The following is a 27,775-nucleotide window of genomic DNA, read 5'->3' on the forward strand; positions in this document are numbered from 1 at the left end:
ATATTTATGATATGTACTTTTCAAATCACGTATCTTTTCTTTTTTGTCTTGTATTGCACTGGCATCACTTTTACATTTCACTGAATATGAATATTTCTGAATACTTAACTTTGCATGCGACAATCTGCGAAGCTGTCTATCACTCCAGAGTCCAGACCCCTGAGAAATGTAATGCATTGCGGACTATTTGACAGAAGGATGCTCATACATGGGTTGATTTGTTAAACCAAAAGCATGCAGAAACAAATATGGTGACCCAAGCTGCCCCTATAGATGCAATATTGGTGAGCTTATTTGCATTAGGTAAAAGCAGATAAGTATTCTATTCACATATAGTGCACTCCATGGCGGCTTTTTTCTGTAGATTGCAGTAACATCCTGCAACATGAAACTGGCTTGCAGTCAGGACTATATACTTTGTGAACAGTCCATGGACTGCACTTTCAACATTGCAAAGTATTCCAAAAACTGGATACCATGATCAGTGCCATGGTACAGCACATCCCAACAATAGGATTGGTTCTTGTTGGGAGGCAATTCATTATAATCTTCGATTTCCTTACAAATTCTCCTGACGATCTACTGGTTGCTACTGCAAGTATCCGAGTGATTTCCAAACCAACTGAGTGAGTCAAAATAATTCAGGATCAAGTTCAAATGTATTTTTATTTTAAATATAAAAATCCCCATATCCAAAGTTTACAGTTCTTTTTTTTACCAGGATGTTTTGACAACATTGGTGAAGTGACTTTTACACACCTAAAGAAATAGGGTGTGAAAATGAAAAGAAACAAAAGATAAACAGGTCATGGTTCTGCTTATTGTGGGTTTGTGGACACACTATTTAACACACCCTTTCCCATCAGTGGAGTTTTGAATGAACCAAAGATAAAATTGCTTGATAGAAAAACCCATCTAATGGAGACCCACCCGGCCCCTGTCCCAAAATAAAAGATAAGTAAATACACCCTCACTTTGGCATAAACGGAGCAAAAAGAAAAAAAGTTATCTCAAATATCAATTATCCACATTACCGGAATATTGCTTTGAGGAAACAAAAACATGGGTTTGTAAATCTTGATGGATACACAATGGGGGTACAATTGAATATTTAACATTATTACAATGTATACAACATATTCATAAAGTATTCTCTACTAACAACTCGTGTCGAAGCGCACAAAACCCCCCCCCAACTCAAAAAGTATTAAGCGACAAACTTCCAGCATTTATTGGGCCGGGACGAAAAGAAAGGCATGAAAAACCTCTTGCTGTTGTGATCGTGGCGGTTCGACACACAAGATGGTGCTGCTGGTAAATCGGTTCCGTTAATGTACTTTGCGTTGGGCCAACGGTCTGAGGGACTATAGGAGCCCCAGCCGTTGGAGAGAACACCCTGTAAAAAAGTAGGGCGGTAAGGCCTTGGACCTAAGAATCATAACCCTTTGTTATGTTGTGATCTAATCAACAAACCAACAGCATACCAATGGCTATATGGAGGTTGCCCCCGTAAAGATGGCAATTTTGAGCCCATCTCGCCTTGCCTTCCATCAAGTCCAAGTGTGAAGAATAAATGTTCTGCCAATTCAACGAAAGCCTTCAAATCAGTGATCCTCAATGTCACGGTCCAAAAAGGTGTTCACACTGGAGAGACGTGAATAATTCGAGAAGCTGCATGTGACAACTGGCGCAGCATAAAGAATCAAACAAAAAAAATTGCATTTTCTTCAAGTTCACAAGTCCCTAAAATACAAATACCAAGTGCTAAAGAAATCAGCTAAAAAGTATAACAGGAGCCAACAAGGTTATTGTGTACGTGTACAAATAAACAAAAAGTGACATGTTATCGTTACGTCTTATCTTTACTGAAGTTTTGATACAGATGTCTAGTACAGGTACACCCTGAACGCAGAGGTGTCGGGTTAAAAACACGGTGCACTGGCACCACTCCCAACCAGAACACGTCACTTCACTGGCTTCTACAAAATGCATATTTTGCCTGACTTGTGTGGGCGTGGGTATGTTGTGTATATTGGGATATTGTTCATATTTGGTTAAGTTCTCAAGTCCTTAGGAAACATGTTAAAACTTGTATTCCGGTCATCTTTCTGCTGGGTCCACCGTCCTCTTCCTCCTGTTCAGGACTCCGTATCAAGCACCAAGGGGTCAGTCGATGGTTTAAAAAATAAAAATAAAAAAAAAGAGGGAAAAAAGAAAGGAACCAAAAGATGTTTGGACCGTTGGCAGTCGTCCAGCTGGCCGGCATCAGTCGTTCATGCCGCATTTTGTCCTCTTGCCCAGCTTGCTGCCACCCCCGGAGGCTCCGATGGTGCCATTGCAGCTGGCAGCCGTCTCCAGGGTGTGCTCCAGGGGCTCCAGGGGCTCCACGTCAGGCCCGAGCTCCTCCTGGATGCCGCGCAGGCGGGCCATGGCCCGGTCGATGGTGGCCAGGCTCACCAGGTTGAAGTCGTGCATGCTCACCAGGTGCAGCAGGAAGTTGCGGCAGAGGTTGCGGCGGGCGATGAAGGGGCCGCAGGTTTCAACAAACACCATGCTGGCCTGGTTCATCTGGTTGTCCGCGATGAAGCTGCGTTGGGGTGGGGGTTGGGGGGGGGGGGGGCGACAGGCTTTACTTTCTGAAGGTTCATTTAACTTTGACACATTATATATTGGGTGACATTACATTTGATGGTACTTAAACTAACGCTTACAAACAATACAATTATTTTATCGCAATAGTATACATTTTTTTAATTCACTTTTTTTTTTTTTAAGCCACTCCAATTGTAGTTAAATGAGATTATCAAATGGAATGACACATTATCGTTCACATCAAATGTACTTAATAAGCAAGTGATCTTGAGGGAGTTTTATTGACTCACTTAGGGTTGGTTGAATATGAAACGGACAGGACACTACGGATTAGGGAATTGTAAACAGGCAGTTACTTAGTACAATTGTAAACCAACAGTTACAAGAGTAGTTAAATTCAAATAAGTAGCACCAGAGTTGGGCATCATAAACAGGCTGTCACTTACTTCAATTGGAATGTAAAGTAAACAAAAATGAATTCTGATATGAATGTTGACATTCTGTGGTCAAATCCTTATTTTTTTAATAATCTAGTTAAAATAAGATTGCTTTAATGGGCTAATTTTAACAGCCCTGATTTAAACCTGTACTCTCAAAGTTCTCCCATCATCACCCCCAGTTGGAGCTATAAAGGCTATATAATTAGACGGTGTGCAAGGATCGATCTAAAGATTAAACATTGTTTATCGTCATTGAATGGAAAAGTCATGAAATGAGGATATCAACTTATCGTGATACCTAGTTCGATAGTCTTTAAAATTATCAAATGTTGTGTTTGAAACGTCGAGTCATGAAGGAAAACTAGATTTAGCCTGCCACCACTTGAATGTCGTTATATTTCAAAATGAAATGACACTAGATTAGACCGTTGTTGTTAGATATTATTTTGAATCCAAGAGCATATCAGGATATTTATCTATATTTTCAAATTCCTCCAAAATTATCGTGATCATTAATTTTCAATGTCTACAATAAAAAGTGTCCCAATTGCCGGTGGAAACAGCCAGGTGCTCACCCCTTCTGCATGACGTGCAGGTTCCACAGCTTCATAACCTCTTTTTCCCCCTCGTTGACGTCGGTGAACTCCTCCAGTTGCTGCGTGAAGAAAAACAATCCAAGAAATTGTAACATAACGCCGTGTTTACAAGAGAAGAAGCTAAACGATGCGGCCCTCGTTCAAAACAATGTGCACAAGTCCGCCATGTTGTCCCCGTTTTCTTTGGTGCGACATTCACACACCGACACCACATGGGACTGTAATAAATGGCGCATTTCGGTTTACCAGGACCAGTGCTTAGCGTTCCAGAACCCAACACATGTAGCCATTACATTCTCCCCGAGCCTTGTCGGACAGACACTCACTTTACATACATCACTTTGACATCTGCTCGCGTTCCCGCCACGTAACATTTTAGTCTAGCCGTGACATCAGGCACACGGCTACAAAGGGCAGACGATCCTTTTACAAAACATGTGCTCACCGTGGCAGTCTTCTCCCGGAGCCACTCGGGGTCCCGCTCGTCCTCGCTGTCCTCTTCCATTTCCTGCGGCCTGAGAGGCATGCAGCTGTCGCTGTGGAAGTAGAGACGGTTGTGGCCGCTCACATAGGTCCTCTGCTGCTCCAGCTCCCCGTCCTCCGACTCCAGGAACTCAGACAAGCTGGGCTTGGTCCGCTTAGGTCTGCAAAGGGGGTCGAAGGGAAAGGCAGTGTGGGCGACGTCGTTTAGACAGATTCTGCTGACCTGAGATGGGTCAGGCAGGAACAGAGATATGCCAAAGGATGTCGCGTGGACAGAGCCGGTAGTGATCTCAATTTAATTACAATGATTATGTAAACCATCAATTAACCACTCATATTGCTCCAGCATTAGGGTTCAGAGTTCTACAAATTTGCATCCGGCACCAGCCACTGTAAAGTTGGGTCTGAATGCCTGACTGACCTAACTGAATGTAATTAAAACCAATCCTAGGTTAATGTAATGTAGGGCGGTTGCAATGCGTCAATATCTTTTATATATAATTGAACGTTTAAAAAGGTGGTGCATGTCAAGTTGTTGCATCTAGCAAAGATGGCAGATGTAACCTATTGAAAATTATTAGTTTCGAAGAAATAGGTTTAAAAGAATGTCAAATGATGCGTTTAAATTTCAAATAAATTGTCGTTGTTTTAATAACATGGGAATAGATGAATCCATTGATAAAAACATTAATTATTTGCCGTCCTTATGTAGCGTTAGCTATACACCTTGCAGACATAAGCCCAACATTTTATTTCTACCTTAACCTAATAAAAGGTTCTTCTGAACGAGCTCATTAAAGTAACATTCACTGAACTTAATCACCTGCGTTTCAATTTCATTAATAAACTAATGATTAAGATGGCCGAGATGGGTCAGCACCGCAGGACCCACGAGGTTGACGGGAGGAGGGAATGGTTACCTGCACACCAGGATGTGGGTGACCGCAGTCCTCTTGACGGGCCCATTGCGGCTGAAGGCAAAGCCGGGCTGGCTGTGTATGTCCTGAGGGTTCCCCACGTAGGAGCCGTCGTAGCACTCGTTGATGGACACGTCTATTCTGGCGCCTTTGGGATGAGGCTACAGGGGGAGGGAAAGAAGGCGTGCCGACAAGACGTTGTAGTACGTTTCCACAAATACAATGTAGCAAAAACACAGTCTGCCTTACGACAAGCAACCTTCTGGGATTGAGCTCTTTACTTTGAGGCTGGCTTTGACCTTGTGTTGAATCGTCTATGATGAAAACGGTAGAGGCTTCTCCACTAGTGTTAGTTTCAGTTTTGATAAGAAACCAACTGTGGCAAAATCATCTTTGTCCGTTAATCTCCTAGTGTGATCCCTTAATACCCTTTTTGATGAAACCCAAATCTGTTTCACATATGTATCGAAATATTCAGTTACCGTCCATTCAAAATGTTGATCTTCCGAATGTAGGAACAATGTGCCAACGACGCAGTGGAAGAACAATTGCCATCCTCACTTCTGGCATGTTTGACAGCCATTCACCATTTGTTCACCTGGGGATCTTAATGGGACTTTCAAACAAATCCCATTAACATGCCCGATTTGGTTCAAAAGAGTAGGGGCACTGTTGAGAACAGCCTTATTGTAATTGTATAGGAATTCAATGACCTGAAGTGTCTTTTTACACCTATGCTTTGAGAGCCCTCATCCTTGGATTGTGTGAGGCACCATCGCGCTATGCCACTGAATATATGCGGTCCCATCGTGATGATGTGTATTCTCACCACATAGTTGAAGATGAAGCGGGAGTGGGAGAGCTTGAGGTGCTTCAGCAGGCTGTAAAGCCTCCTGCAGTTCAGGGTGCACCAGGGGCAGTGGAGGTCGTCCCGGGCCTCAGTCTGCTGCCGCGTGTTGTTGTTGTACAGGAACTGAATGGCGGACACATGCATTACAACAGGGAGCTCCAGGGAGTGAGCGCAATCCTCCTCACGGTCGTCTTTGAATAATATATGCATTTATCGAGTAGTACCTCCATAACGCCCACATGTATAAACACAAGACAACCATCCTTAATGGTATTCCCATGCAAACCAGTGAACCACTTTCACCCCAATGAGATGGTCGCCGTAATGCTTTGTAAAAAAAGAATTATCAAACCAGCGCTTCCACCTACCTGGTAAAATATACGCAGCTTTTGACGCGGTTCACATTGGACCAGCTCTCTCCTCGTCTGGATGTCCATGCTCAAAGAGTCCTTCACTGCTGAAAGAGTAGCAGAGATATCCCATCAGAGACTTGCAAGTGGTGTTAAATCTTCTCGTCTAGACGAGCATTACTAAGGATTTAACCTATAATAAAACTTTCATAACGATTATCCTTACGTGCATGCCTATAAAAACCGACATGCTTTTAAGCATGCAAGGAAACCAGAGCACAAACACGCATAAACATGAGCATATGCAAGCGGGTCAGACACTGCCATCCGGGCTCACATGAAGGATGCCAGGCTTCACTATTACCCCAGAAAATACCAAGGACAGTGAACTATGTTCGAAAGAGTCAGGAGACTCCAATGGAAAAAGCACAACAGTTAACTTAAAAATCGGTAGTGCTTCAGGGTCCATCGGATCCAGCAATCGAAACAGAAAATCTCACATGAATGTAGGTCCTATGGAACTCAGTGTAGGAGCCGTCAAAGCCCTTGCATTCTGCTAGATCATTGCCCACTGCATTTATGATGAAAAAAAATTGAAACCACGTGGAAAACAGGCATGTAGACTTTTTTTCCTTCCAGTGTATAATGACCATTATTGACGAGGGAAAATAGAAAGTGTCTATTCTCAATCAAAGAAAGGTAAAAGGCATGCATTTGGCTCATTGTGTCACTTCCACTCACAGGTCTCCCTCATTGTCACCTACGATAGCTGAGAACACCTCAGAGGATCTCTCTCTCTTGCATGTACGGATTTCACCATGTGGAAGCATTGCTGCCAGTTGTGTATCTGGGGCCTACCCAGTGGGGCGGCCCGGTGGTGGCTGGTGCGGGTCTCCATGGGGCTGGAGCCGTCGGAGTTGCGCGTGGACAGGGGCTTGGCCACAGGCGCCGTGGACTTGGCTCCGGCGTCCCCGGTCCAGCGCAGAGTGAACTGCAGCGTGGGGCCCTGAGAGAAGGTCTCGAAGGGAGGCAGCCTCTGTGAGGAGAGGGCGAAATAAGGGGAAACTATTCACTTGGTGAACGACGTCTACAACCTGGGGTTGTCAAATGACCCCAGTTGCTGCAGTTTATTAATTTAGCAAATGCCGTTCTCATAAGCCATTTTGTTCTTTAAGATTCACCTTGATTGAAATGGCCTCTAGACTGCAGCCATTGGGATTGAAAACTGAAACTTTTAGCCAGGACTCAAGCAGCCCAACCACCAGAAGGCTATCCTAACTAGTGGTCAGAAAACTGGATTTTATAACTTCGATACAATACCTTGAAAAATTTCGATATTTAATAAAATTGTTGTTATCAGGTGGAAACTTCTTACAAACATTTGTTTTTAAAAAGAAAAGGGAAAGATTGTTCATTTGTTATTTGTGAGTTTTAGTCAGAGTGATATGGTTTGGACTGTTGCAATCAGTTGAGAATCAGCTTTCATTTAATGTAGTTTGTGCAGGTCAGATTTTGTGAAAAAGATAGCTATTGCTGTGCATGTGCACAGTTATGAAACCAAAAACCTTGTTGTTGCATATGGGTATATACATGACTCTTTGGACTTTCCTTTGTAATTTGACCTCAATCCAAAGTACTTCTGAACAGGACTTTTTTTTTTCTCGACCAAAGCCGGTCACAGAGGCGCTGCACTTGACATCCCATCTGTATTGGCTAACTTTGAGCTAACACGTATCACAGAGCAATGAGACGTGAGCCGAACTACTGCGAGAGACCGTACTGCGTACTGTTAATCAGAGGAGGCACGCTACGTTGGCGCTGTAGCGATGAGACTGTAAAAGGATGACATCATGCTTTAATGGTTTGAGACCCAAGTTCTGTCTGGGTTAGAGTCCTAGAATCTGGGTTGGAGTCCCAGAGAAAGGACCATGTTCCTTAGGTCGGGTTGGAGTCCCCGAGAAAGAACTGGGTTCTGTCTGGGTTAGAGTCCCGACGTCTGTCTGGGTTGGAGTCCCAGAATAAGGCCTTTGGTTCGTGGCTCGAGTTCATAGTTGTATAATAGGTTTATAGGGCATATTTAACATTTCACCTTTTGATCTCCTATTTCTTTAAAGTATTTCAATTCTTCGCTGTGCTTTGCTTTAACCTTCATCTCTTTACTTTTTGAATTCTGGCGTGCCTGCACACGGCACGGCACGCGCCACACAGAAATTTGATACATTTCATTAGCTTTGTGCCCACGGCATGCGTTAGTGGCGCCGCACAGAAAATGTATACATTTGCTTAAGAAAACTTTGTCTCTGTGTATATGCAAACTCGAGTTTGCCTGTCCACCAACAGAGTTCATTTGTAACGAGGAGTACTCGAGTAAACGATTCCTCACGCCCATCCCTAGTATGTATAAATGTTTTATGACTGCTAAAATAGAAAACCCAAGTCCAGTCCAGGGGAAGTTTTCGCACCCACCGAAAACATCCCTAAATAAGTGCGGAAAACAGGTAGAACTTTACTTCGGTGACAGTGCGACGTCAGACTGCGGTTGCTGGTGCAGAAGCCGGGAGGCACAGTTGCGACTCCCGGCTACCTGCAAGGTTTACAACTTCTCGTTCGACCAATCAAAGCATACTGGGGTATTAGGAAGTGGGTGACATGATACAAATCAAGTCGCAAAATGGGATCTTTAACTCCCAGTCGTAGAAAACAGAGCAGGATGCGTAGCTGGTATGTGTATCGATACTGCAGAGAATAATTATTGTAACAGTTTCAAAAATTCTGTATCGATATTTATCGAAAATCTATATATATCAATACTGATAATGATCAATACTTTTTTAAGCTGTTACACTAGTATCAACCCCAGGCTATTTTCCTTTTACATGCATGAATGTAAAATTCCTAAATGTTATGACCAAGAAGATCTTTACATGAGAACCATTATGGTCTTGACAGCGTAAGTACTATCTAGATGGACCCTCTGCATCAATATCCTACTTAAACCCACACATACCTTCCCGTCGAGGATGGTCTCCCATGTGGCTCTCTTCTTGCTCACGGGGCTGTCCTCCATGCCCTGCATCGACACCTCATACTCTCCATCCAGCAGCTGCAGTCTCCTGCAAGGCAAAGGGATTAGAACGGGCTTTCTGGCACACAGTACTATGTAAAGCAGCCATTTTCTTATTCAGAGAGTCGTGATATTGTGGCTTAAAACTCAAACCTGTTTTTATCAAAGACAGTCATCTGTGCAACGTAGGTCTCGGTAGAGCCGTCATCCTCTCTGTGCGAAGAACTCCTCTTCTTTCTGCTTGGGGTCTCTGTAACATCTGCCCAATGGGAGGAAATAAACATTATCTATAAATAATTAAAAATTCTTCATACATCTGTTGGGAGGGGGGCTGATACTCTGTATGCAGACCACATGACTGATCATTGGCACACCAAATGGATCATTTGAAAATATCTATTTTTGTTGACCCCCTTTCTACTGCAGTGTTGTGAAACAGGAAATTGCAATGAAAGTTTATCCAAAATATTTTCATAAAAAAGGGAGGCTCCTTAAAAAGGTTTGGATTTGCCATGGTTCGGAAAAAAACAAAACATTTATGGGATGGTGGCTGTACCGTAACTCATCGGTATCTAGTGTTTTCTCTGGGGATGATAAAGCGCAGATAGAACGTATAGATGCCAATTCAGCCCGTTATTAGTCAATGTCTTTGTTTGGCTCCACATGTGGCATATGCTTAAAGGTCCCTGTATAGAGCCTTTTCTGCTTATTGTAATGTCCCCCTGAGCTTAATTACCACACCAGTTTGAGGAAGAGGCAAGAATATTTGTTTTTCACTCTTAACACCCTTGCTTTTCTTCCCAGTTCCACGTACCGATGTTCTCGTTGGCCTCGCCATTGACCAGCCCGTTGGCTTCCCTCCTCCCTGCGAGGGACACTCTGAACAGCAGCGAGTAGGACTTGATCATGTGACTGTTGCTGGGCTCAAACTCGCTGCTGGAGACCAATAAGGAGGGGTAGGGGGCCAGCTTGGTTTGGTTGCTGTCAGGATTCAAAGGCACCTGCTTTTTACCGGTAGGCACTTGCTTTACTGGGCAGCTGACATCCTGCGATGAGACGGGACACAATGAGAGTAGAGGCTGACTTAACAAATCGGCATGCTACAAATAATACTTCAAACACTGCAGCGTTGAAATCATGTTGTCTAATTTAGCAGTTTAAACCGCACATTTGATTTATAATGCGATTATAGTCTTCAAACAACTTGGCATATTTGAACCTGCGCTATACACGTTTCTCCTATTTCACGGAGCAAGCCAAGATAGCAAAAATCAAGGGTTTGATTTGAGTAGGGGATTGTTACGAAAGCCATGGCTGCAGTAACGAGAAAGAATAAGGGAAAAAGACATGGGAAAGATTATATTAAACATTAGGATTCAACCTAACAGTACCTTGCGCTTTTTATGACAGACTTTGACAAGTAGCACCTCTAATGACACTGAGGTTTGTTCATTTTCTGAATTCTGTGATGGCTTTTCTGTAAGAAAACAAGCAGAGATAGTCAAATTATGATGATACCGTTGAACCTAAAGAGAGGCACCTGGAAAGCCAGGAGACTTTACTTACCATCCTTATGGAAGAAACCAGTAAAGGTTAGCTGAAGATGGGACGCTAGGCTGAATAGAAAACAGCAGGAGAGACAATGTGGTAAATCCCAGAGCAAATTGTTTAACGTGCAGGGCCATGCCAAACATTGACACGACGTGGGATTTTTTAGAGACACGCTATTGTTGGGTTCAGGTAGTGAGCAAGTAGTGAGCCAGGGATAAGGAAAGGGAAACTGAAACCCAGCACTATTAAATGCTCAACCCAGATGTTGCATCAGTTTGATTTGAAAATGGTGATGTTTAAAATGTTGAAACCAATGCACACAAGCCAAATTACAAGGTAGAATTGTAATTATTGCCCTTCAAGTAAAGTTAGTGGTTCAACTGTATTATGAAAAGATAATAAACTTAGGATGATACAATTGTATGTCATCAAGTTATATTGAAGGGGCATCTTTGTTACCATTGAGATTCTTGCTCTCCCTTCATCCTCTCAACTCTCTGCAACAAATCATCCACCTTGAACGTTTTCCTGCAGCAGGAAGTAAAAAAATACCACACACCATTAGCCACAGTTCACATGCTTGAGATGTGTTGTTCTATTTATTTAGCACATCATGCCAGCTTTTACAACAAATGTACCTTTTGGCGTTTGTTCGAATGTTTCTATGAGACATGAAGGTGAGGGTCCTGTGCAGGAAGATGGGCTGTAACGAAAATGAAACGGTTTTAACAGATGTATCAACAGCTTTGTTCAACAATATTGAATAAGATAGGACACTTTACTCACAGCTATCAAGTTCCTTGTGCGGAGATATCGATATATCTGTGTGGGCTCTGTAAAAGAACATATTTTGATACGTTTATTAGAAGACATTTGCATATGATGCTCTGTAAGCAAATCAGCCATGTTTCTAGTCAACGTGGACACATCTTGAAACTAGATTAATGGCATCTATTTAATTAAGCACTGCACAATTCAAAAAAGCCAAATCCTGCACCTAATTTACGTAAAAACCAAGCCATTACAGAAGTGTCTGAATTTGTATGATCATTAATTATAGTACAACAACTCAATTTCGATCCGAGTGGGCAATAAGCCAATTATAAAACAATTACCGAACACAACGAAACAATATGTAATAAAAAAGGCAGTCAGAAACGAGGGAAGAAGCACCGTGAGTGGAACCCACTTCCAGCAGAGGCCTGTCAGCCCTAAACTGTGAGGTGGAAGAACTAAATGACTATTGAAGAACAGACACGCGTGTCAATAAATAAACTAGAATCCCAGCAATGTGTTATTTTGTCGTTACAACCATGTTTACGTTGCTGTGCGGGTTAATTCTCTTACTTTCAAAGGCCTGCAGGAACAGCTCATGGTCGGCCTGGATCTGCTCCATCTTCGGCTTCTTCACAGAGTTCATTCCGGCGGAGGAAGCTGGATACACGGCGCCGTTAGCTTTACAACTACCGCCACTCATAGTAACACCTGAGCGCTACAAACCAAAAAAACACTTGAGACAACAATACACCTCATAGGGCAAGCAAACAACCGAACGTGAGAAGAGCGAAAGTTAGCTTAGCAAGTAGTCCTCAGTGGCTAACATTAGCCAACGAGCTAATTCACGCTCAACCCACAATGCTAACTAACATATTAGCTGGTACAGCTAAATACTGGCTAACCTTTGGCTGGCAATAACAGTCCCTACCCCACTCCGTACTGCTCTAAGAAATCTCAATTAGTATGACCTGTTACAATAACTAGAGAGACAAATAGCATCAACGCCTGGCTGCTGCTGGCATGTGTTAGCCCCACGGCTGCCAGAGCTCAAGCCTCGCCGGGCGGACTCACCAGCGACAGAAGCCCATGGAAATGAAGAGACTCCGAGGAGGAAGGATGGGGGCTAGCTAGCGGGGCTAGCACACCAGTGAACAACACTCAACCCGATAGTCCCAGGGGTGTACCGCGTGCGATCATCACAACCGGTCGCACGCTTTGGTATTCTAGTATGTTTTAATCCAAAAATATTGATACGGTTTCTCAGAATTATTGCCTGTTTTTTGGTTTCATCCGATTTGTACTGAACAACAAGGCATTGGACGCCTCTCGTCCAATGGCCGAGGAGCTGGGGGATCTGAGCGCTGTGATTGGCTGTGGGGAGCCGTACGTGACACACAAACCGCTCTCCCACTCCGCGATTTTGCGGGAAATCGAGCGCTCTGCGTTTGTATGTTTCCACTCATCACGACCAAACTCCATCAGTGTTCGTCATTCATTTCAAATGGACTGTTTTTAGTTCTTATTTTTGAGAGCTTGTTATCTGAATCATGCGCTCACCATGAATCATTTTATACATGTAATTTATCACATTCACGTACAACACATGAGCTGATTGTGTAACCACTAAACATTTAACTGAAAACTAACACATTCAACTCAGTTGCCATTTATATATGCTTAGTTATATAATGTAAAGCTACAGCTTTAGCTGTTTTATCTTCTGACCCGACGATTGTTTCCGCACGGTAGATTTAGACACACGGAACCGGAATAGCAACATCGCCACTTCCCGTGCAACTTTCACACATGTGCAATGTGGAGAATGAAACGTGATTAGCGTAGGCTAAACCTTTGTACAATTAGCCAATCGAATATTACCGCAACGTATTAACTTACTTCAGGTGGATATTATTATATATATTTATATAAAACCAAAGCATGGCGGAGGTCATCCAGCTGCGTGTCGAGGAGCGCATCCCGGAGCTGGAGCAACTGGAGAGAGTCGGGCTGTTCACTAGTAAAGAAGTCAAGTAAGATAACCTAACATTAGTTGACCTAGTCCACAAGCAGCATTGTAATGTTATTGCAACAAATTTTTCCCTGCCATCAACTTCTCTTGGCATTTAATGTTTATTTGAATAGGGACAGATACAGAAACATAGACAAGCGTGAGAAAGACATCCGATGTTTGCATCAGTGTTTTATGCCAAAGCTAATTTACGACTCTCAAATCGGGCTTTTTGTTAAAAATTATAATACAGTTTAACATTATAAAAAAAAAAAAAAGGTAAGAATATGGAAATGAAATAAAAGGAATAAAAACAGAGAGCATATGGTAAAATAAAAAACTAAGTATGCGAGCCATGATAGTTGCTGAATTGGGGTTTCTTTTGACGGTGTCAAATGCAGGGATACAATTCAAGTGGTCTGGCAGTGATGTTGTTTTTATTGTTTGATTATAGCCTAAGAATAATGAGCCATTTTAGTGAACGTATGATTATTTTATCACAGATCCCTGATCAAAAGAGCTACAGCCTTGGAATACAAGCTTCAAAGGTTGATTCTAAACAAGGAGGATTTCATTGCATACATTCAAGTAAGTTGTCGTACACTATAAAGTCATCTTTCTACTCGAGTGTTAGAAGAACCCACTAACGTCTACTTTGTTACAGTATGAAATCAACGTTTTAGAGCTTGTGAAAAAGAGAAGAGAGGTGAGTGTTTTCATTATAATTTCCATTAATCACGGCTCAATGGAAAAATAATTATCGTTATTCAACATTTAACATAACCTTTCTTTTGCAGCACATTAAATACAATTTCAAAAGGGAGGAGATTGAGTTCCCCATCGTCCAAAGAATAAATGGGGTCTTTAAAAGAGCTACAAACAAGTGGAAGGTATTAAAACACACACACGGCTAGCACATGTTTGAAAAACAAAGAATTGTCCCCCTGTATGAAATAATGATGTCACATTCCATTTCTTTTTTACCTTTTCGTTACAGAGTGATGTGCAGCTGTGGCTCTCTCATATTGCTTTCTGTAAGAAATGGGTATGTCAACAAATTATTTGCCATAATGAACCCAACAGTTTACCTTATCCATGTGTTGTACTATATAGAGTATTGCTGTTCTGATTGTATTCCCTGTTTCTCTCACTTAGGCCACCAAGACTCATCTCAGCAAAGTCTTTTCGGCCATGATCGCAATACACCCTGATAAGTCAGGTATGGTTTCACCTGTTATAAAATATAGATTAAGCATCCCCTAAAAGTAGGGATGTATCCAGTGTAGTACATTTATCTACAGAGCTACATCTAATAAAAAAACAAAAAAAACTGTTGTATTTAAATGTCTCTCTTCCTCCCTTCAGGACTGTGGATCATGGCTGCCAAGAGTGAGTTGGAGGATATGAATTCTTCTGAAAGTGCCAGGCACCTGTTTCTGAGAGCTCTTCGCTTTCATCCAGAGGACAAGAAGGTCTTCCAGGAGGTACACAGGAACAGTTTGGGTGTCATTTGTAATTTAACAACGGATATTGTATGGTGGCAATCTAGTACTGTTAACAACATGATAGAAATTAATGTTTGTGTGTACTGCAATACTATTGTAAACGTTGTGCCTTGTTTGTTGGTCTGATGTTCTGCTATGCAGTACTTCCGGATGGAGTTATTGCATGCAGAGAAACTGAGGAAGCAAAAGAGCATGGCAGAGGAGGCTGAGATGGACCTGGTGAGGAGAGCCAAGATACTAATGCACACTCGCTGGATCTCTCTGTGTACTGGAAGCCTACATTAACACTCCTCCCTTTTTTCAGGGTGAATATGAATTTTCTCCAGAGCTTATGAGTGGCAAACTTGCAGAGATTGTCTACAAAGAGGCTATTGAGAAAATCCAAGGTGGGCTTATATCCCTTGTGTTGCGAAAGTTACAGTTGTCAATGCCTGTAACAAGGTCCTTTTTATAAAGTATACATTCCCTTCTCCTCCATTAGGCGCAGAGTTCATCATCTCACTCCTGAATATTGCAGCCATCTTTGATTTCACTAAGGAACTACAGGATATCATCCTAACTGAGTAAGGCACACAAAACCTCAATAGGGCTCAGTGTTGATGACGATGGTCCTGGGTGTGTGTCCAGGCAGAAACTCACTAACTTCTTTGTCTGACGTTTCAATATTTCTAATGATTTCAGAGTATTTTCTTTCAAATTGTTATGGTTGATAGCAGTTTTCTTAGTTTACAGCCTTTGCCAACATAAACAATATTTGCTTAGTCTTATTCTATTTCAAAGCTTTCTGATAAAAAAATACCTCCAAGTTAGGGGAAAGTGACACTGCATCACTTGTGCCATTAAATAATGGGGGGGATTTTGGAATTACAGCATACAGAGCAAGTACACAGAGGACTGCGTGACATGGGACTTCTTGGCCAGGAGAGAGCTGGAGAAACCCAGTGCTGGCGAAGAGCTGTCCACAGCCAAGGGCAGAGCGTCTGACATCGCCCGGCGGGAGGAACGCTGCAGCCTGGTCTACGAGGAGGGCCTCCAGAGCCTCAACACCGGTATGTCTGACACACATAAACACGTGTGTAAAATACAACCCGCAGAAACAAGCATGTAAAAGAAACATGACCAAACCTATTTTTAACTTTCATTGCCTGTTCATAGAACCCATGTTTACGTGCTACGCTGCCTTCTGCTTGGAAAGGCATAAGAGGAAGACTAACGTCCAGGAGTTGAAAGACAAGGTAGGTCGTTTTTCTTAGTTTGGTGTGTTAAGTAGTGGTTTCCCATGAAGATCTAAGATCTATAGTGTAAACCCGCCTTACCACCTATGAGCTGTGTTCAGCTGTTAGTAATCTCCATGGCGAAAAAAACAAACGCATCACGTTCCAGGTGTTCAATCGTGAGAAAATAACACCTGGGACGGAACCTTACGGAATTACTATTCTGTTGCTTTAGAATCAAAAGCTATGTCATTCATGGTGCTTCATGGTAGTTTTACTGTGTCTCGTATTACGTGCTACGGGCTAATTAAAGCGTGTGTGTTTGTTTTCCACAGAGAGAGCAGAGGCTGCAGGGAGTGTTTCAGCGCGCTCACGACTCGTCGATGCTCAAGGAGGCTTTCTACAAGAACTGGGTGAGAGCCGCAACAACAACAATACACAACAGAACACCCAAGGGGGCGCTGCTGTTCCTCATGAACCACACAACCCAGGGTAGACGAGGTCCAAACCTACGAAGACATTTGTCACGGATCTTCATAACCATGATTGATTCCACATCATCGTCCTCCACAGTCTATCAAAAGAGTAGATGAGGGCAATGAGCATGAAACAAAACCCACACCAGTATACAAACTGGTGGAATCATGAAGGTTAATGTAGTAATTGGAAGTGTAGGAGCCTAGTGATAACATTAACATGTTTTGGTTATTGTTCCATAATTAATCTTAGTATTTGTCATTATGGGGAGACAGCGGTTTTCATGTGAGACCTGTCGACACAAAGTATTGATTAGCCATGGTTAGGATATATTTGTTTATTTGAGATTTGACAACTTCAACTCTAATAATCACAAAACAAAAATCACATAATGAAGGATTGTTAAATATCTCTCCTATGTTGAGGCCAGCCATAATATTCAGTTTTACTTAGAAAGGCGTTTTTTTTAATGAGGCAAGAATCTTGTTTAATGGTGTGGTTGTTTTTTACTGAAAGAGTTAAAGTAAAAATGTTCCTCCATCTGTCCAGCTTCAGATCCTACTCGCTGCTGGAGATGCTGAGGGAGTGGCCCGGGTTGCCATGGCAGCAACACTGCGATACAGCCAATCTGTTTCGACGTGGACCCTCCGCCTGCAGATGCTAATGCAGTTGGACAGCGGAGACCTCAAAACACTATTCAAGGAAGCTCTTGAATGCATTAGTCCCAAGGTATAAGACCACACACACACACACACACACTCATGCACACACTCTCTAAGTGACTAGTGCTATCTTTATAAATGGATAGGGGGCACACACACACTGCTGTGTAAGTGGGCCACCTCCCTAGTCTCATTATACTTCCCTCCATCTTGTAATGTATTCTGCTCTAGTAGTGTGCGCCTTTTAGAAAAGGGAGAGTCTCGAAAGGGTTAGGCTAATGGCAAGGTCTTCATTGGGTGGAGCGGGTTCAGTGAAATCTGTAATTTTATTCAGTGTCACGATGAGTTTCAATTGGTCCCCTCTCCCCTGTCAATGTCCTCATCTCCCCTAACTCCCAGGGAAATACGGGTAAAAGTTTTCCAGTAGAGCTCTTATTTACTATTTTACTATGGCAAGTGGCTCATGCCAACCTCCAAGGTAATTTGTGTGTGTTAATTAGATACAACACAGAACTAGAAACAACGCAATGTTCAGTAAAATGTTTTGAACACCGAGAACTGCACTGGGCTACCCCAAGATTAAATTCTCCAAGTAATGTTGGCTGTTGGTGGTTGGCTGTATGGGTAGTCGACTCATTCAATGGTGAGTTAGCAAGTTGAATGCTATTTCATTAGAATTAAATTACTTAACGTGAACACAACTTTAATACATTCCCCCGACTTTCAGCATGATTTCAATCTGAATCCCCCAATTTTCATCAGTGGTGAAGACCGAAACTCCCCAACATTTTATAGATCCCACAATACTTTAAAGTCATCAAACAACTTATTTGGGTATTGTTTTGATTGAGAGACCAATGACGCCAATTGTTCCATATCATACCTTTTTACATCATTACCTGGGCAACATATATTTTAGGCATCTATTTATATAGACCACTACAAATATCAGAAGCAGGGCGCAGTGCATTTAGCATTATGCTAATAATAAATAATCACTGGCCTGACACTGTAGTCAAGTGTCCCTTCTTCAGTAGTGACCGGGGTTTAGAATAGTTGACCATTGTCACTGTGTGTGTGTTTCACAAGAGCTTACCCCAACGGAGGGGGATTACGGTGTCCCAGCTCCATTGAGCAAGCCCTCACTTCAACCAAGTGGCCTTTCAGGGTTACGACTGTTCAACAGCGAGTGGAGACGGGCTCTTTCTTGAGTGGCTCCATGAATACATCAAATCCCTCCATCTAGTTCAGCAGTGAGGTGCCAGAGCCACAAGGTGTAATGGCCTTCGGACTTAGTTCAGAATTGCTGTCTGGTAGAATACAGACTTGATTTTGTCAACTTGCAGTAGAATAAGAAAGTGAAAGACACAGCCGTTGATCTTGCTATGCACTTGCTATGAAAGCTCTAGATGTTTGCTGATGATAAAGTTGCAATGGTACGTCAGGCGCAGTTAACACATGCCTAACGTGTGTGTGTGTGTGTGTGTGTGTGTGTGTGTGTGTGTGTGTGTGTGTGTGTGTGTGTGTGTGTGTGTGTGTGTGTGTGTGTGTGTGTGTGTGTGTGTGTGTGTGTGTGTTGACAGGAGAGCCTACCTGTGTGGCGGCTGCAGGTTCAATGGAGCACGGGCAGCCAGAGTCCAGAGGAGACCGAAGCTTTGCTCAAGGTAAAATCAGCATGCAACAACATGCGTGGTGTAACATTTTATCCTAACTGTATGGGATATTATTAATAGGGCTATAGTCATGGTCTGCTTCAAGCAGAACAGACATTGATGAAATCGGGGTGTCCGCGCATCCTTAAAAAGTCTTAAATTCATGTTTCTAAATTGAGGGCCATAAAGTCTTAAATTCGTTACAAATGTCATATGGTGGTCTTAAATATTGTAACTCAAGGACTTAAATTTGTCGGGGTAGGACTATATATATTTTTATTCTATTTCATTTAAGAATGCTCGATTCTGATTGGCTGGGAGGGGTGCATTAATCCGGCATATTGACCGCTGACTTGTCGGTTCTACTTGCTGCTGACTGAGCACAGTAGCTCAATACGCCGCTTGTATCGTTTTCTATCACATAGATTTCAAACATGAGGTCCATTGTAAAAATAAACCTTGTTTAAAAAAGTTTCTAAAATGTGTCGGAAATCTATCAGAGGGTCAGTCGATACATAGTTTTGCAAGCGAGATACAATGTAACAACTACGTTATTAAACTAGTGATCGTTGCAGCCTTGTGTGGTTGCTATAGAAACAAGTTACCTACAGCTGAGCTAACGTTGTTCACCGTAGTTCTAAAGGGAACTACTTTTCGAGGGAGATTAACTTAAACAGGGTATACAATTAATAAGCATGCAATACGAATAAGAAAAAGGCTAATAATTAAAGTATTTGAATTGTTTTATTATGTTGGCCGGCGAGAAGTAGAATAAACAGAATTATCACCTCAAGGCAGGGCAATAAACAGTTTGATATGCCCGGCTCGTAGACGGCTTACCGTCCAGGAGCCGGGCATATCAAACTGTTTATTGCCCTGCCTCCCGGTGATTATTCCTTACTTATTTTTCTCGTGGGACTTTTCAGGAAGGACATGTAGAAAGGCTTCTTTCTTGCTAGCTGCATATATTAACAATTATCTGCGTGCTTTCTAGCTAGTCTGCGACTATGGGTAGATGCATATTCAAGGACAGTTGGCTGGACAACATCCGTTTCCGAAGTTGGCTCGCGTCTGTTGCCAACCCCCACCATCGCGTGTTTTAGGTCTTAAATTTCATTCAAGGTGATATTAAAAAAGGTCTTAAAAAGTCTGAAGTTTGACTTGCTGAAACCTGCAGATGCCCTGAATGAAATGGAATATAATATTCATACGTATGCTTTTAATTTGTGTATAGAGTGAGCCCTTTATGGGGAACTGGTCATCTTCAATGGGGGCCACCATGTTGCAATGTCCTTAGAGTTCTAGGAAGGAGGGGAGTGTGTTATCTCCATGGCTGCATTTGTGCTTCCTCATTTCTACCGTTCTGTAGGAGCAAAACAACAACAAACGAACAATGAGCCATGTTGTTTAGGAAATCTGCCCCACACCATGGTGTTGTATTCTAAGTGTGAAAAAAGCTTATCCATCCACTAAATCGGCTCAACTCTATGTTGAGAAATGTCAGTAATGTTACTGCCGCAATGTTACTTTTGCAATGTGCTACAATATGTAGGACATATAAAGATATCAGATTGTGATTGGCAGAACTGATTTATTTGCAGCTATAGCTGTCAAAAGTCCACCTTGGTGCGATTTAAACTAAATTTTCAGTTGGCTCCAATCTGCAACTCACCACTTGTTGCTAAATGAAAAAAGGCTTGAGTGACCTTTTAATATAACGGGTGGCAATTGAAACAAAGTGGCGACGAGTGCCACGGTACCAATTCTGAAAAGCTCACATTCGGGCCTATCAAACATTAAACAAGAGTGTCCAAAAAAAAACGTATTGCTTACATTCTGAGAGGATATACCTACATCCTTTTTTGTCATCCTTTTTCATCTTATGAAAGTAACACCATCGATTGTCCGGCCAATGAGAATTGGGTCAGACAAGATTATGTCGACAAACCGACGAGAAGGTGTCCCTAATTGTTGATTCCTGGTCTAATGACAGTGGCAGCATCCAGGCATTAATGTTTTGGCAATGTTTCACTTCACACCTCCCAGGTGTAATGGCTTCCATGAGGAGACAGTTCCTGACAGTAGCAACCTAATCACTGCTTGCTTTCGCGCCACCACATTCCAACCAGCGCTTTTGTTTTTCTAAGGTTTAGCCTCTCAACGGCAGCACTAATATTGCTAAGAATCTCATTCAGTGCGAAAGGAATGTTGGCCCAGGATAACATAATATGTTTTTGTGCAGTGTGAAAAGCAGGCAACTGGCATCAGATGATTGAGGGCCGTTCACAACCATATTATAACATTCAGTTTGTTGAACGATTTGGGCGTTTTACTTATATTTTCTGCACATGAATGGATGTGCTACTAATATTGGATGATTGCCCTTGAATAACACTATCTGGGCATGTATTGGGTTCGGGTTAAATGCGTGACAATGTCGGGTCAGAATCTACTATCAGACCTAAATAGAGATGGGTTTATTAAATGTCATGGGTGGCTAGCTACAAACCTGCAATCATCAACTGATAATCACCACAACAGCATGAAATGGTTTCATCACTGCTGTGGAAAGTCTGGCATTGTCTCTGAGAATCAGGATACAACATTATTCACCAAATGACCCAACTCTGTTCGGCCCAATTAAATGTGAATGTCCTGTGTGTACCTTGTTTGTTCCTAGAGAGGTGTGCTGTCTGCAGTGCCGGCTGTTGCCATGGAGATGAAAGAGTGTTATCTCGACTGGTCCTCCGCCACTGGGGGATACAAGAAGGCTAGGAAGACGTTTGTAAGGTAAGAGAATATCGTTTTAACTTAGTTTGTCCTTCACTTCAGACGATAACAATGAAATGGAAATCTAGGAAAATTTATACATTCTTGAGAATGAAAGGATAAAAAATGTATTTCTCCATCCCACAGTTTGCATGAAAGCCGGCCTTTCTCCAAGACCTTTTTTACCAAAATGATCCAAATTGAGCTGGAACAAGTAAGTATACCGGACATGTCTCGCCAGAAACGATTAGATCTTATTAATTTATTTAGTCACTTCAGTCTTCTCATATTGATGAGCTTTTTTTAGACACTTTTAAACGGCCCAAAAGGCGGGGGAAGACCAAAACAAAAAATTCCAGCAAATTGTTCTTTCCGTGGGTTTCTTAGCCGTGGCTAAGAAAGATACTTGTGTTTTCCATAGGCCTCTCCCAAGATGAGCAACCTGAGGGACTGCTACGAGAGGGCTCTGCGAGAGTTTGGCACCTCAGACGAAGGTGAGAGTAACCAAGAGGGTATAGCTGAGAGCTGCTAGGATCATACTCCACTTCCATGACATGTAAACAACAAACCATTGTGTTTTGCAGGGTGTGAGGGAATATTGTTAACATGGAACCAGACCACATTATATTAACTTAAAGCAGAAAAAATTGTCAATATCAATACCGTAACAAGTGTTGAAGAATTAGTTGGAAAGGAGATAAGTGTAATGTATAACAAAATTGTATAAAAAGGATTGGTCATTAAACTGTTGATTGCTGCAAAGAAAATGGCAGTGCAAAAAAAAACGGATAAACTGAAAAAATATGAAACCATTAACAACTAGTGATGTGGGTATTTGATTCTCTGAACCGGTCTGTTAGGTCTTTTTAAAAGCCTTCACTATCAGGCCTGACCTGTGGTTTCATAATCACAGTCCTTCACTGATGGGTTGAGTAAGTCTGAACTGACCACATTTGCCATCCACCTAACCAAGGAAAATCAAAGTACAGTTTGTTAAGCCCCCCCCAACCCCCACAGATGATCGCTTGCCTGACTGGGATGGCATTCAGGCACATTAGTTTATGTTATGTAGTTCTGTAGTGCCATCAACATGTTCTCCCTGCTCCAGATCTGTGGCTGGGGTACATCAAGGAGGAGCTGGGGACGCGAGGCCAGCCTGAGAACTGTGGCAAGCTGTACTGGAGAGCCATGAAGCTGCTGGAGGGGGAGAGTGTGGAGAGATTTGTCTCCAAATATACCCTGCTACAGACCGGACACCTCTGAACACCACCTGTTGGGCTCCAAAGCTGACCCCAGCAGAGTTGCAATCACTGAGGCCTGAATATGTGGGTTCATTCCAACCAATGGGGAAATCCCATGTAAAAGATGGGTTGCTTCTGAGTTTGTTGGAGATCAATTGCAGGGATTGTGCAGTATAAGCATCAATCTTGTCTTGGTCCAAATATAACCATAACCATAATAACCATTCTGTATGTCAATGAATGATGTATACATGGTACCACAGACACTTGTTCCTGTTTGATAGCAACAATTCCCTGTTTATTTGATATTAAAGGAAAAGCTTTTGGCATAAAAAAATATCTTTTATTTATAATTATTCATTAGAATGGTTTTGTGTTGCTCTGTGACAACAGTTGCAGCTGAACACGGATATAAACACATTGTATTTATCAGATAGTAACACAGTATATACCCACTTTGTTTAAATTACATTATTTTGAACATTAATTCCATACACGCAGTGGAATCCATGAAGCCTTATAATTATCTCAGTAGTTTAGCCAAGGTTCAAGTACAGGTTGTTCATATTTACATGTTCCATATTTTCCCTCACTTTCATTTCAAATTGTGAAAAATAGTGCCTTATAAAACATAAATTAAGCAGCATGTGTTCAGTACCAAGTGAAGTTTTACATAAAGTTTAAATCAAGTGGATGTCTCAACCTTCCACATATAGATTCAAATGTTTGTAAAAATAAATATTGTAATGATACTTACGACTTCTTATTCTTAATACACTTAAGCAATTGCATCAAGACAGATCTTGTACACACTCTTGAACACATATGTTCAAGTATTTTAAGAACCCTAGAAACTTCTAAAAGTAAACTTAAAATCTGCACATGGACAGTAAACTTCATTTGGAATTGAAAAATACAGTAGTAATGTCATTGCTAACCGTGACTACATTGAGTGAAATAAAGATGACAAAAAGTTTGTAATTAGCCATATACAATGAAATGGAGAGCCTCAACCCTTGATTTAAAGGATTTCACTCCCAAGACCAGATTTGATCCTTGGTATTCAGTTAAATGTTAAAATTATGTTCAGTTCCTCTCATCATAGCAGTTAAAACAGTGGCTAAGTGAGTTTGCTTAATATTTGACTAGGTAGGTGTGAGTTTGGGCAATACTCTATTTGCATGTTGCAAAACATAAATGGACTCAATTGAGTTGAAACCCTTAGTTCAACCGTGAAGACAATTGGTAGATAACCACCAACACTCCGAAGTTACCTGTAGTACCTGTTGAAAAGACTTGGAAGACTCCTTAGCCCCTGTTCCTGTTTTGTTATTGTAGCATTACATTAATCCCACACCTGTGATCCCTTTTGCAAACGACGGCAAGTTAATAATATTACATAACTTTGAATAGCAGAACTTGCAGTTGCAGTACACGCACAAAGATAACCACGGACAGCACATTGGGGATGGTGGATCAGACCGACCTATGGGTTATAAATATGGCCTGCATGGATCCCTCATGTGATCACCAATTGAAAAACGAGCATGCATTAGATGTGCAGCCCAGTTTTAACCTGGCTGTCAAGAATGACTGCCTAATGCTCGGAGAATTTGGGGATAATAATAATGCCACGTGACACCCAGGAGCATCGCGCAGATACGTAGCGGTAAGAGGTCTCAATGCCTGGGGGCTGCAAAGCAGCAGGAAACAATTCTGAACAGCTCCCCGTCTCAACGTCTGCTTCTGCATCGATCAGAGGTACTCCTGTTCCTGCACATCTCCACCCAGATGCATGCACTGATCATTATTACATCTCTTTAGAGTGTTCTTAAACTAAAACCCACGATGAGAAGGTTAACAATAATACAAAACAAAACGTTGTCTGAATGACCCTATAAACCCTCCTCGGCCTCAGATCTTTTTCAAGAGGATATAGGTGAAGAGCATCACCACACCGGCCGACAGCGCCCCAATGACACACTGGTGGAGGCTGATGACTTCCTCCAGGGAGTGGATGCGTTCCTCCATCGCACTAGTGTTCATGTAGTCATAGATGGAGGCGCCGATGCTCCACACTGCCCACACGACGTCCACCAAGGCTTTCATGGTGGGAGAGACCATGGCGAGGGTCCCACGCTACACTAAGAATACAGAGAGAGATTAGGGGTAAACTGCACGACAACAGCTGGACATGATGAGTTATAAACAAATGGAACTATTTGATTACTTTTCATCTTCTGACAACTCAGCAACAATGAAGTAGCCTACTGGTTTTGTGCTTAACATTGGTTTCATATGATTCGTCATTTAATATGCACTTTATCTCCGGGGCTGTCACATAACAGAGAACATCCTTCGCGTCTTTCAGCACATTGAGGGTGTTTTAATATATCTACAACAACGTATTGCTTCGAATGTCTGTGTTTAAACGCGATACACGGGCAAGAAGTTATAACGATCACTAATACAACAGGCTTTTGTTTCGTTTAACTAATTTTCTTGTGCTCCACGTTAACAACAACGATACCTTAGTACGACTCCTTCTCGAAGAGAAAATGAGGACAGGCGTTGTGACATAGCCTACTCACCGACGAGTGTCCGCCGGTCGTTCATGGTCCAAATGCTGTGGCACATTCGTAATGAGCTTTGAAAAGTACGATATGCTTCTCGTTTTAGAGTATGCGTCTGCAGCCCTAGTACGTGGATGCTGGGCCCCAGCGTGGTGCCGTCACGGTGGGGGGGGGGGCGTCGTTTTTATTATTACCACTAGAGGTCAGCCTAAGCTAAGTAACGGTGTGACTCACAAAAGGTGTGATACCTGCCGGCTTGTAGCCTCCCAGTCTGAACGGCAGCATCCATATTACTATTTAAGAGAGGACCCTGGGCAGCAGACCCACGGTTTTGGGAACAGTTTCACGATGACGAACGCATGCCGTTCGGGTCGACATCGGCTGAGCCTACAGATAACTACTGCCTGTTGTTTGTAGGCTGAATGTTGTCCTTCTTTTAAACGAAAACGGTAATAGTCTAATAGACCGTGGATATGCGCAACTATTGCAGCGCAAAGCAAGGGTCGAAATTCTGCAATTACGGGCGAACCCAAGTGTCGATCTTAAAATAAACAGGTCCACCACTTAGGAGGAAAGCTTGTTGGGGAGGGCTCGGCTAGCCCATATATCACCTCGTTCCAGCTGTTAGTAATATCGTGGTCACGGGTTGCAACACGGCAGCACCAGCAGCGTATTCCTCTCCAGAATGGATATCTGGGTCCTGGACGTGCTTGTTGGCCACGAGGTCGCCGCCTTTCCGCACGTCGACCATTGAAATACAGGACGGGAAAGCGGGCACAAGACGTCAGACTGGTGTCTCTTCTTCTTTTTCTTCTTCTTCTTATGCTTCCTCGGAGGGGGTAAAACGTGGCCTGGCTGGGCGACTTCTTTCGGTCAACAATGGGTGAGGATAATCGTACAACATTTGGGAGTCGTGCAATAACCTGCGCAAAGTGCTAAATAAACAGGGGCGGTGGTGGTGGTGATGGACGCCGATCTCCAACTTCGTACGCAGCCGCGGTCTTAAGACCAGACGGTCCCGTCAAATTAGCAGTGTGCGTCGGATCCCGGTCACCCGCTGCCCGCCGGGATGCGGACGCCCACCGGGGATCGCCCACCACGGGGAAGACAACAGGTAACGACCCAATCGACGTCCTTATCCCCCCCCCCCACACACACACACTTCCTCAGACATTTGTCTAATTTGACCGTAGGTTGGTTGTTTCAGTGGGGTATGGTGGATGATCAGTCGGTAGAGGGGAAGACCCTTTTACGATTCCGGTGGTCTCGGTTGTAGAAAGGTGTGTAAACGAGACGCGTTCACTGTTTTATTATGCGTCGTGAAGAATAGCCAGGCGTTTCGGTGTTGAACTTCCCGAAAGAGTGGGGTTGGTGGTGATATTGTGCGTCAGAGGTTGGGTCTTTGCGGGCAAGGTGAGTCCTCATTCATTCAACTGGCCTACAAAGTCCCAGTTTCTGGTTCATGTGACAACCTGGTTCCACACCCCTCTGCTGAGATATTCGAATGGGCAAAAACAGCCATCACAAAGATATGGATTTTTAGGGATTACTGCCTTCATATTTGATAAATGTCCGTAGGCTTATACAAAGGCTATACATAGGCTTATACAAAGCAATAAATGGAAACTTAATGCGCCCTAAAAAAATGTGAACTTTCTCAGGATCACCTTTAAACAGTTACAAAAAATAACACGAATAAGCATCTAAACCCTTGCTGAACAAATGGTTATTATTAGACCACTAAATTGTTGCTTCACGATGTAAAATAGGCCATACATTTGCCATGATTAGGCTGTGTTCCTGTTTCTGAAAATAGCACGCCCTAAACTTGCGTTATGCACTATCAATGTCCATTCCTATACATTTCTGATTGGATTTGGGATTAAAAAAAATCTTTCAAACATGTTTTTGTTAATAGGCCTACTAAGTAATGGAGCATTCATGTATTGTGTCATCCATCACGTTGTAAGTTAAAGAAAGCCATTTACCTCGTATTATTTCTGACCCCGAAATGGACATAGTTTAAAAAATAAAAAAGGTAGGCCTAGTCGTTA

At 42.5% G+C, this 27,775-nt stretch overlaps 2 protein-coding genes across 7 annotated transcripts; one reads left to right on the forward strand and one right to left on the reverse strand.

The window, feature by feature from the left end:
• Positions 1-628: 628 nt before the first annotated feature.
• suz12b (SUZ12 polycomb repressive complex 2 subunit b) lies at positions 629-12,959 on the reverse strand. 6 transcript variants are annotated; one of them, XM_056585739.1, is made up of 18 exons: positions 12,692-12,959; positions 12,191-12,335; positions 11,630-11,676; positions 11,482-11,546; positions 11,303-11,371; positions 10,859-10,908; positions 10,684-10,769; positions 10,107-10,338; positions 9,446-9,551; positions 9,236-9,341; positions 7,087-7,264; positions 6,247-6,332; positions 5,858-6,001; positions 5,032-5,189; positions 4,074-4,272; positions 3,608-3,687; positions 2,883-2,915; positions 629-2,587 (listed from the first exon to the last, which is right to left on the reverse strand). In XM_056585739.1, exons 2-18 carry the CDS (start codon positions 12,318-12,320, stop codon positions 2,266-2,268), a joined length of 2,091 nt encoding a protein of 696 aa, XP_056441714.1. In that variant the 5' UTR covers positions 12,321-12,335; positions 12,692-12,959; the 3' UTR covers positions 629-2,265. The 6 variants fall into 6 exon arrangements, with proteins under 6 accessions (XP_056441714.1, XP_056441711.1, XP_056441712.1 ...); XM_056585736.1 differs by having other exon boundaries at positions 6,247-6,335; positions 12,692-12,958; XM_056585737.1 differs by lacking the exon at positions 12,692-12,959 and adding an exon at positions 12,523-12,684 and having other exon boundaries at positions 6,247-6,335.
• A 92-nt stretch (positions 12,960-13,051) lies between these two features.
• Positions 13,052-23,920, forward strand: utp6 (UTP6 small subunit processome component). The gene is made up of 19 exons (XM_056585742.1): positions 13,052-13,650; positions 14,132-14,216; positions 14,293-14,334; positions 14,426-14,518; positions 14,626-14,673; positions 14,784-14,847; positions 14,994-15,112; positions 15,275-15,352; positions 15,438-15,519; positions 15,615-15,696; positions 16,004-16,182; positions 16,289-16,368; positions 16,683-16,760; positions 17,374-17,553; positions 19,070-19,150; positions 21,819-21,928; positions 22,055-22,121; positions 22,329-22,401; positions 23,016-23,920. The coding sequence occupies exons 1-19, from the start codon at positions 13,559-13,561 to the stop codon at positions 23,168-23,170; spliced, it is 1,788 nt and encodes a 595-aa protein (XP_056441717.1). The 5' UTR covers positions 13,052-13,558; the 3' UTR covers positions 23,171-23,920.
• Positions 23,921-27,775: the final 3,855 nt, after the last annotated feature.

This window comes from Gadus chalcogrammus, chromosome 3, assembly GCF_026213295.1.
Source record: "Gadus chalcogrammus isolate NIFS_2021 chromosome 3, NIFS_Gcha_1.0, whole genome shotgun sequence".
Taxonomy (NCBI): Eukaryota; Metazoa; Chordata; class Actinopteri; order Gadiformes; family Gadidae; genus Gadus; species Gadus chalcogrammus.

Coding starts and splice junctions, on each gene's coding strand:
- utp6 (XM_056585742.1), top strand. CDS start 13,559: ATGGCGGAGGTCATCCAGCTGCGTGTCGAGGAGCGCATCCCGGAGCTG. Junction 15,113..15,274: donor ACAAGAAGGTCTTCCAGGAG/GTACACAGGAAC, acceptor TCTGCTATGCAG/TACTTCCGGATGGAGTTATT. Junction 19,151..21,818: donor AGACCGAAGCTTTGCTCAAG/GTAAAATCAGCA, acceptor GTTTGTTCCTAG/AGAGGTGTGCTGTCTGCAGT.
- suz12b (XM_056585736.1), bottom strand. CDS start 12,320: ATGAGTGGCGGTAGTTGTAAAGCTAACGGCGCCGTGTATCCAGCTTCC. Junction 10,770..10,858: donor TGGTTTCTTCCATAAGGATG/GTAAGTAAAGTC, acceptor GTTTTCTTACAG/AAAAGCCATCACAGAATTCA. Junction 2,588..2,882: donor TCATATTCAACCAACCCTAA/GTGAGTCAATAA, acceptor ACCCCAACGCAG/CTTCATCGCGGACAACCAGA.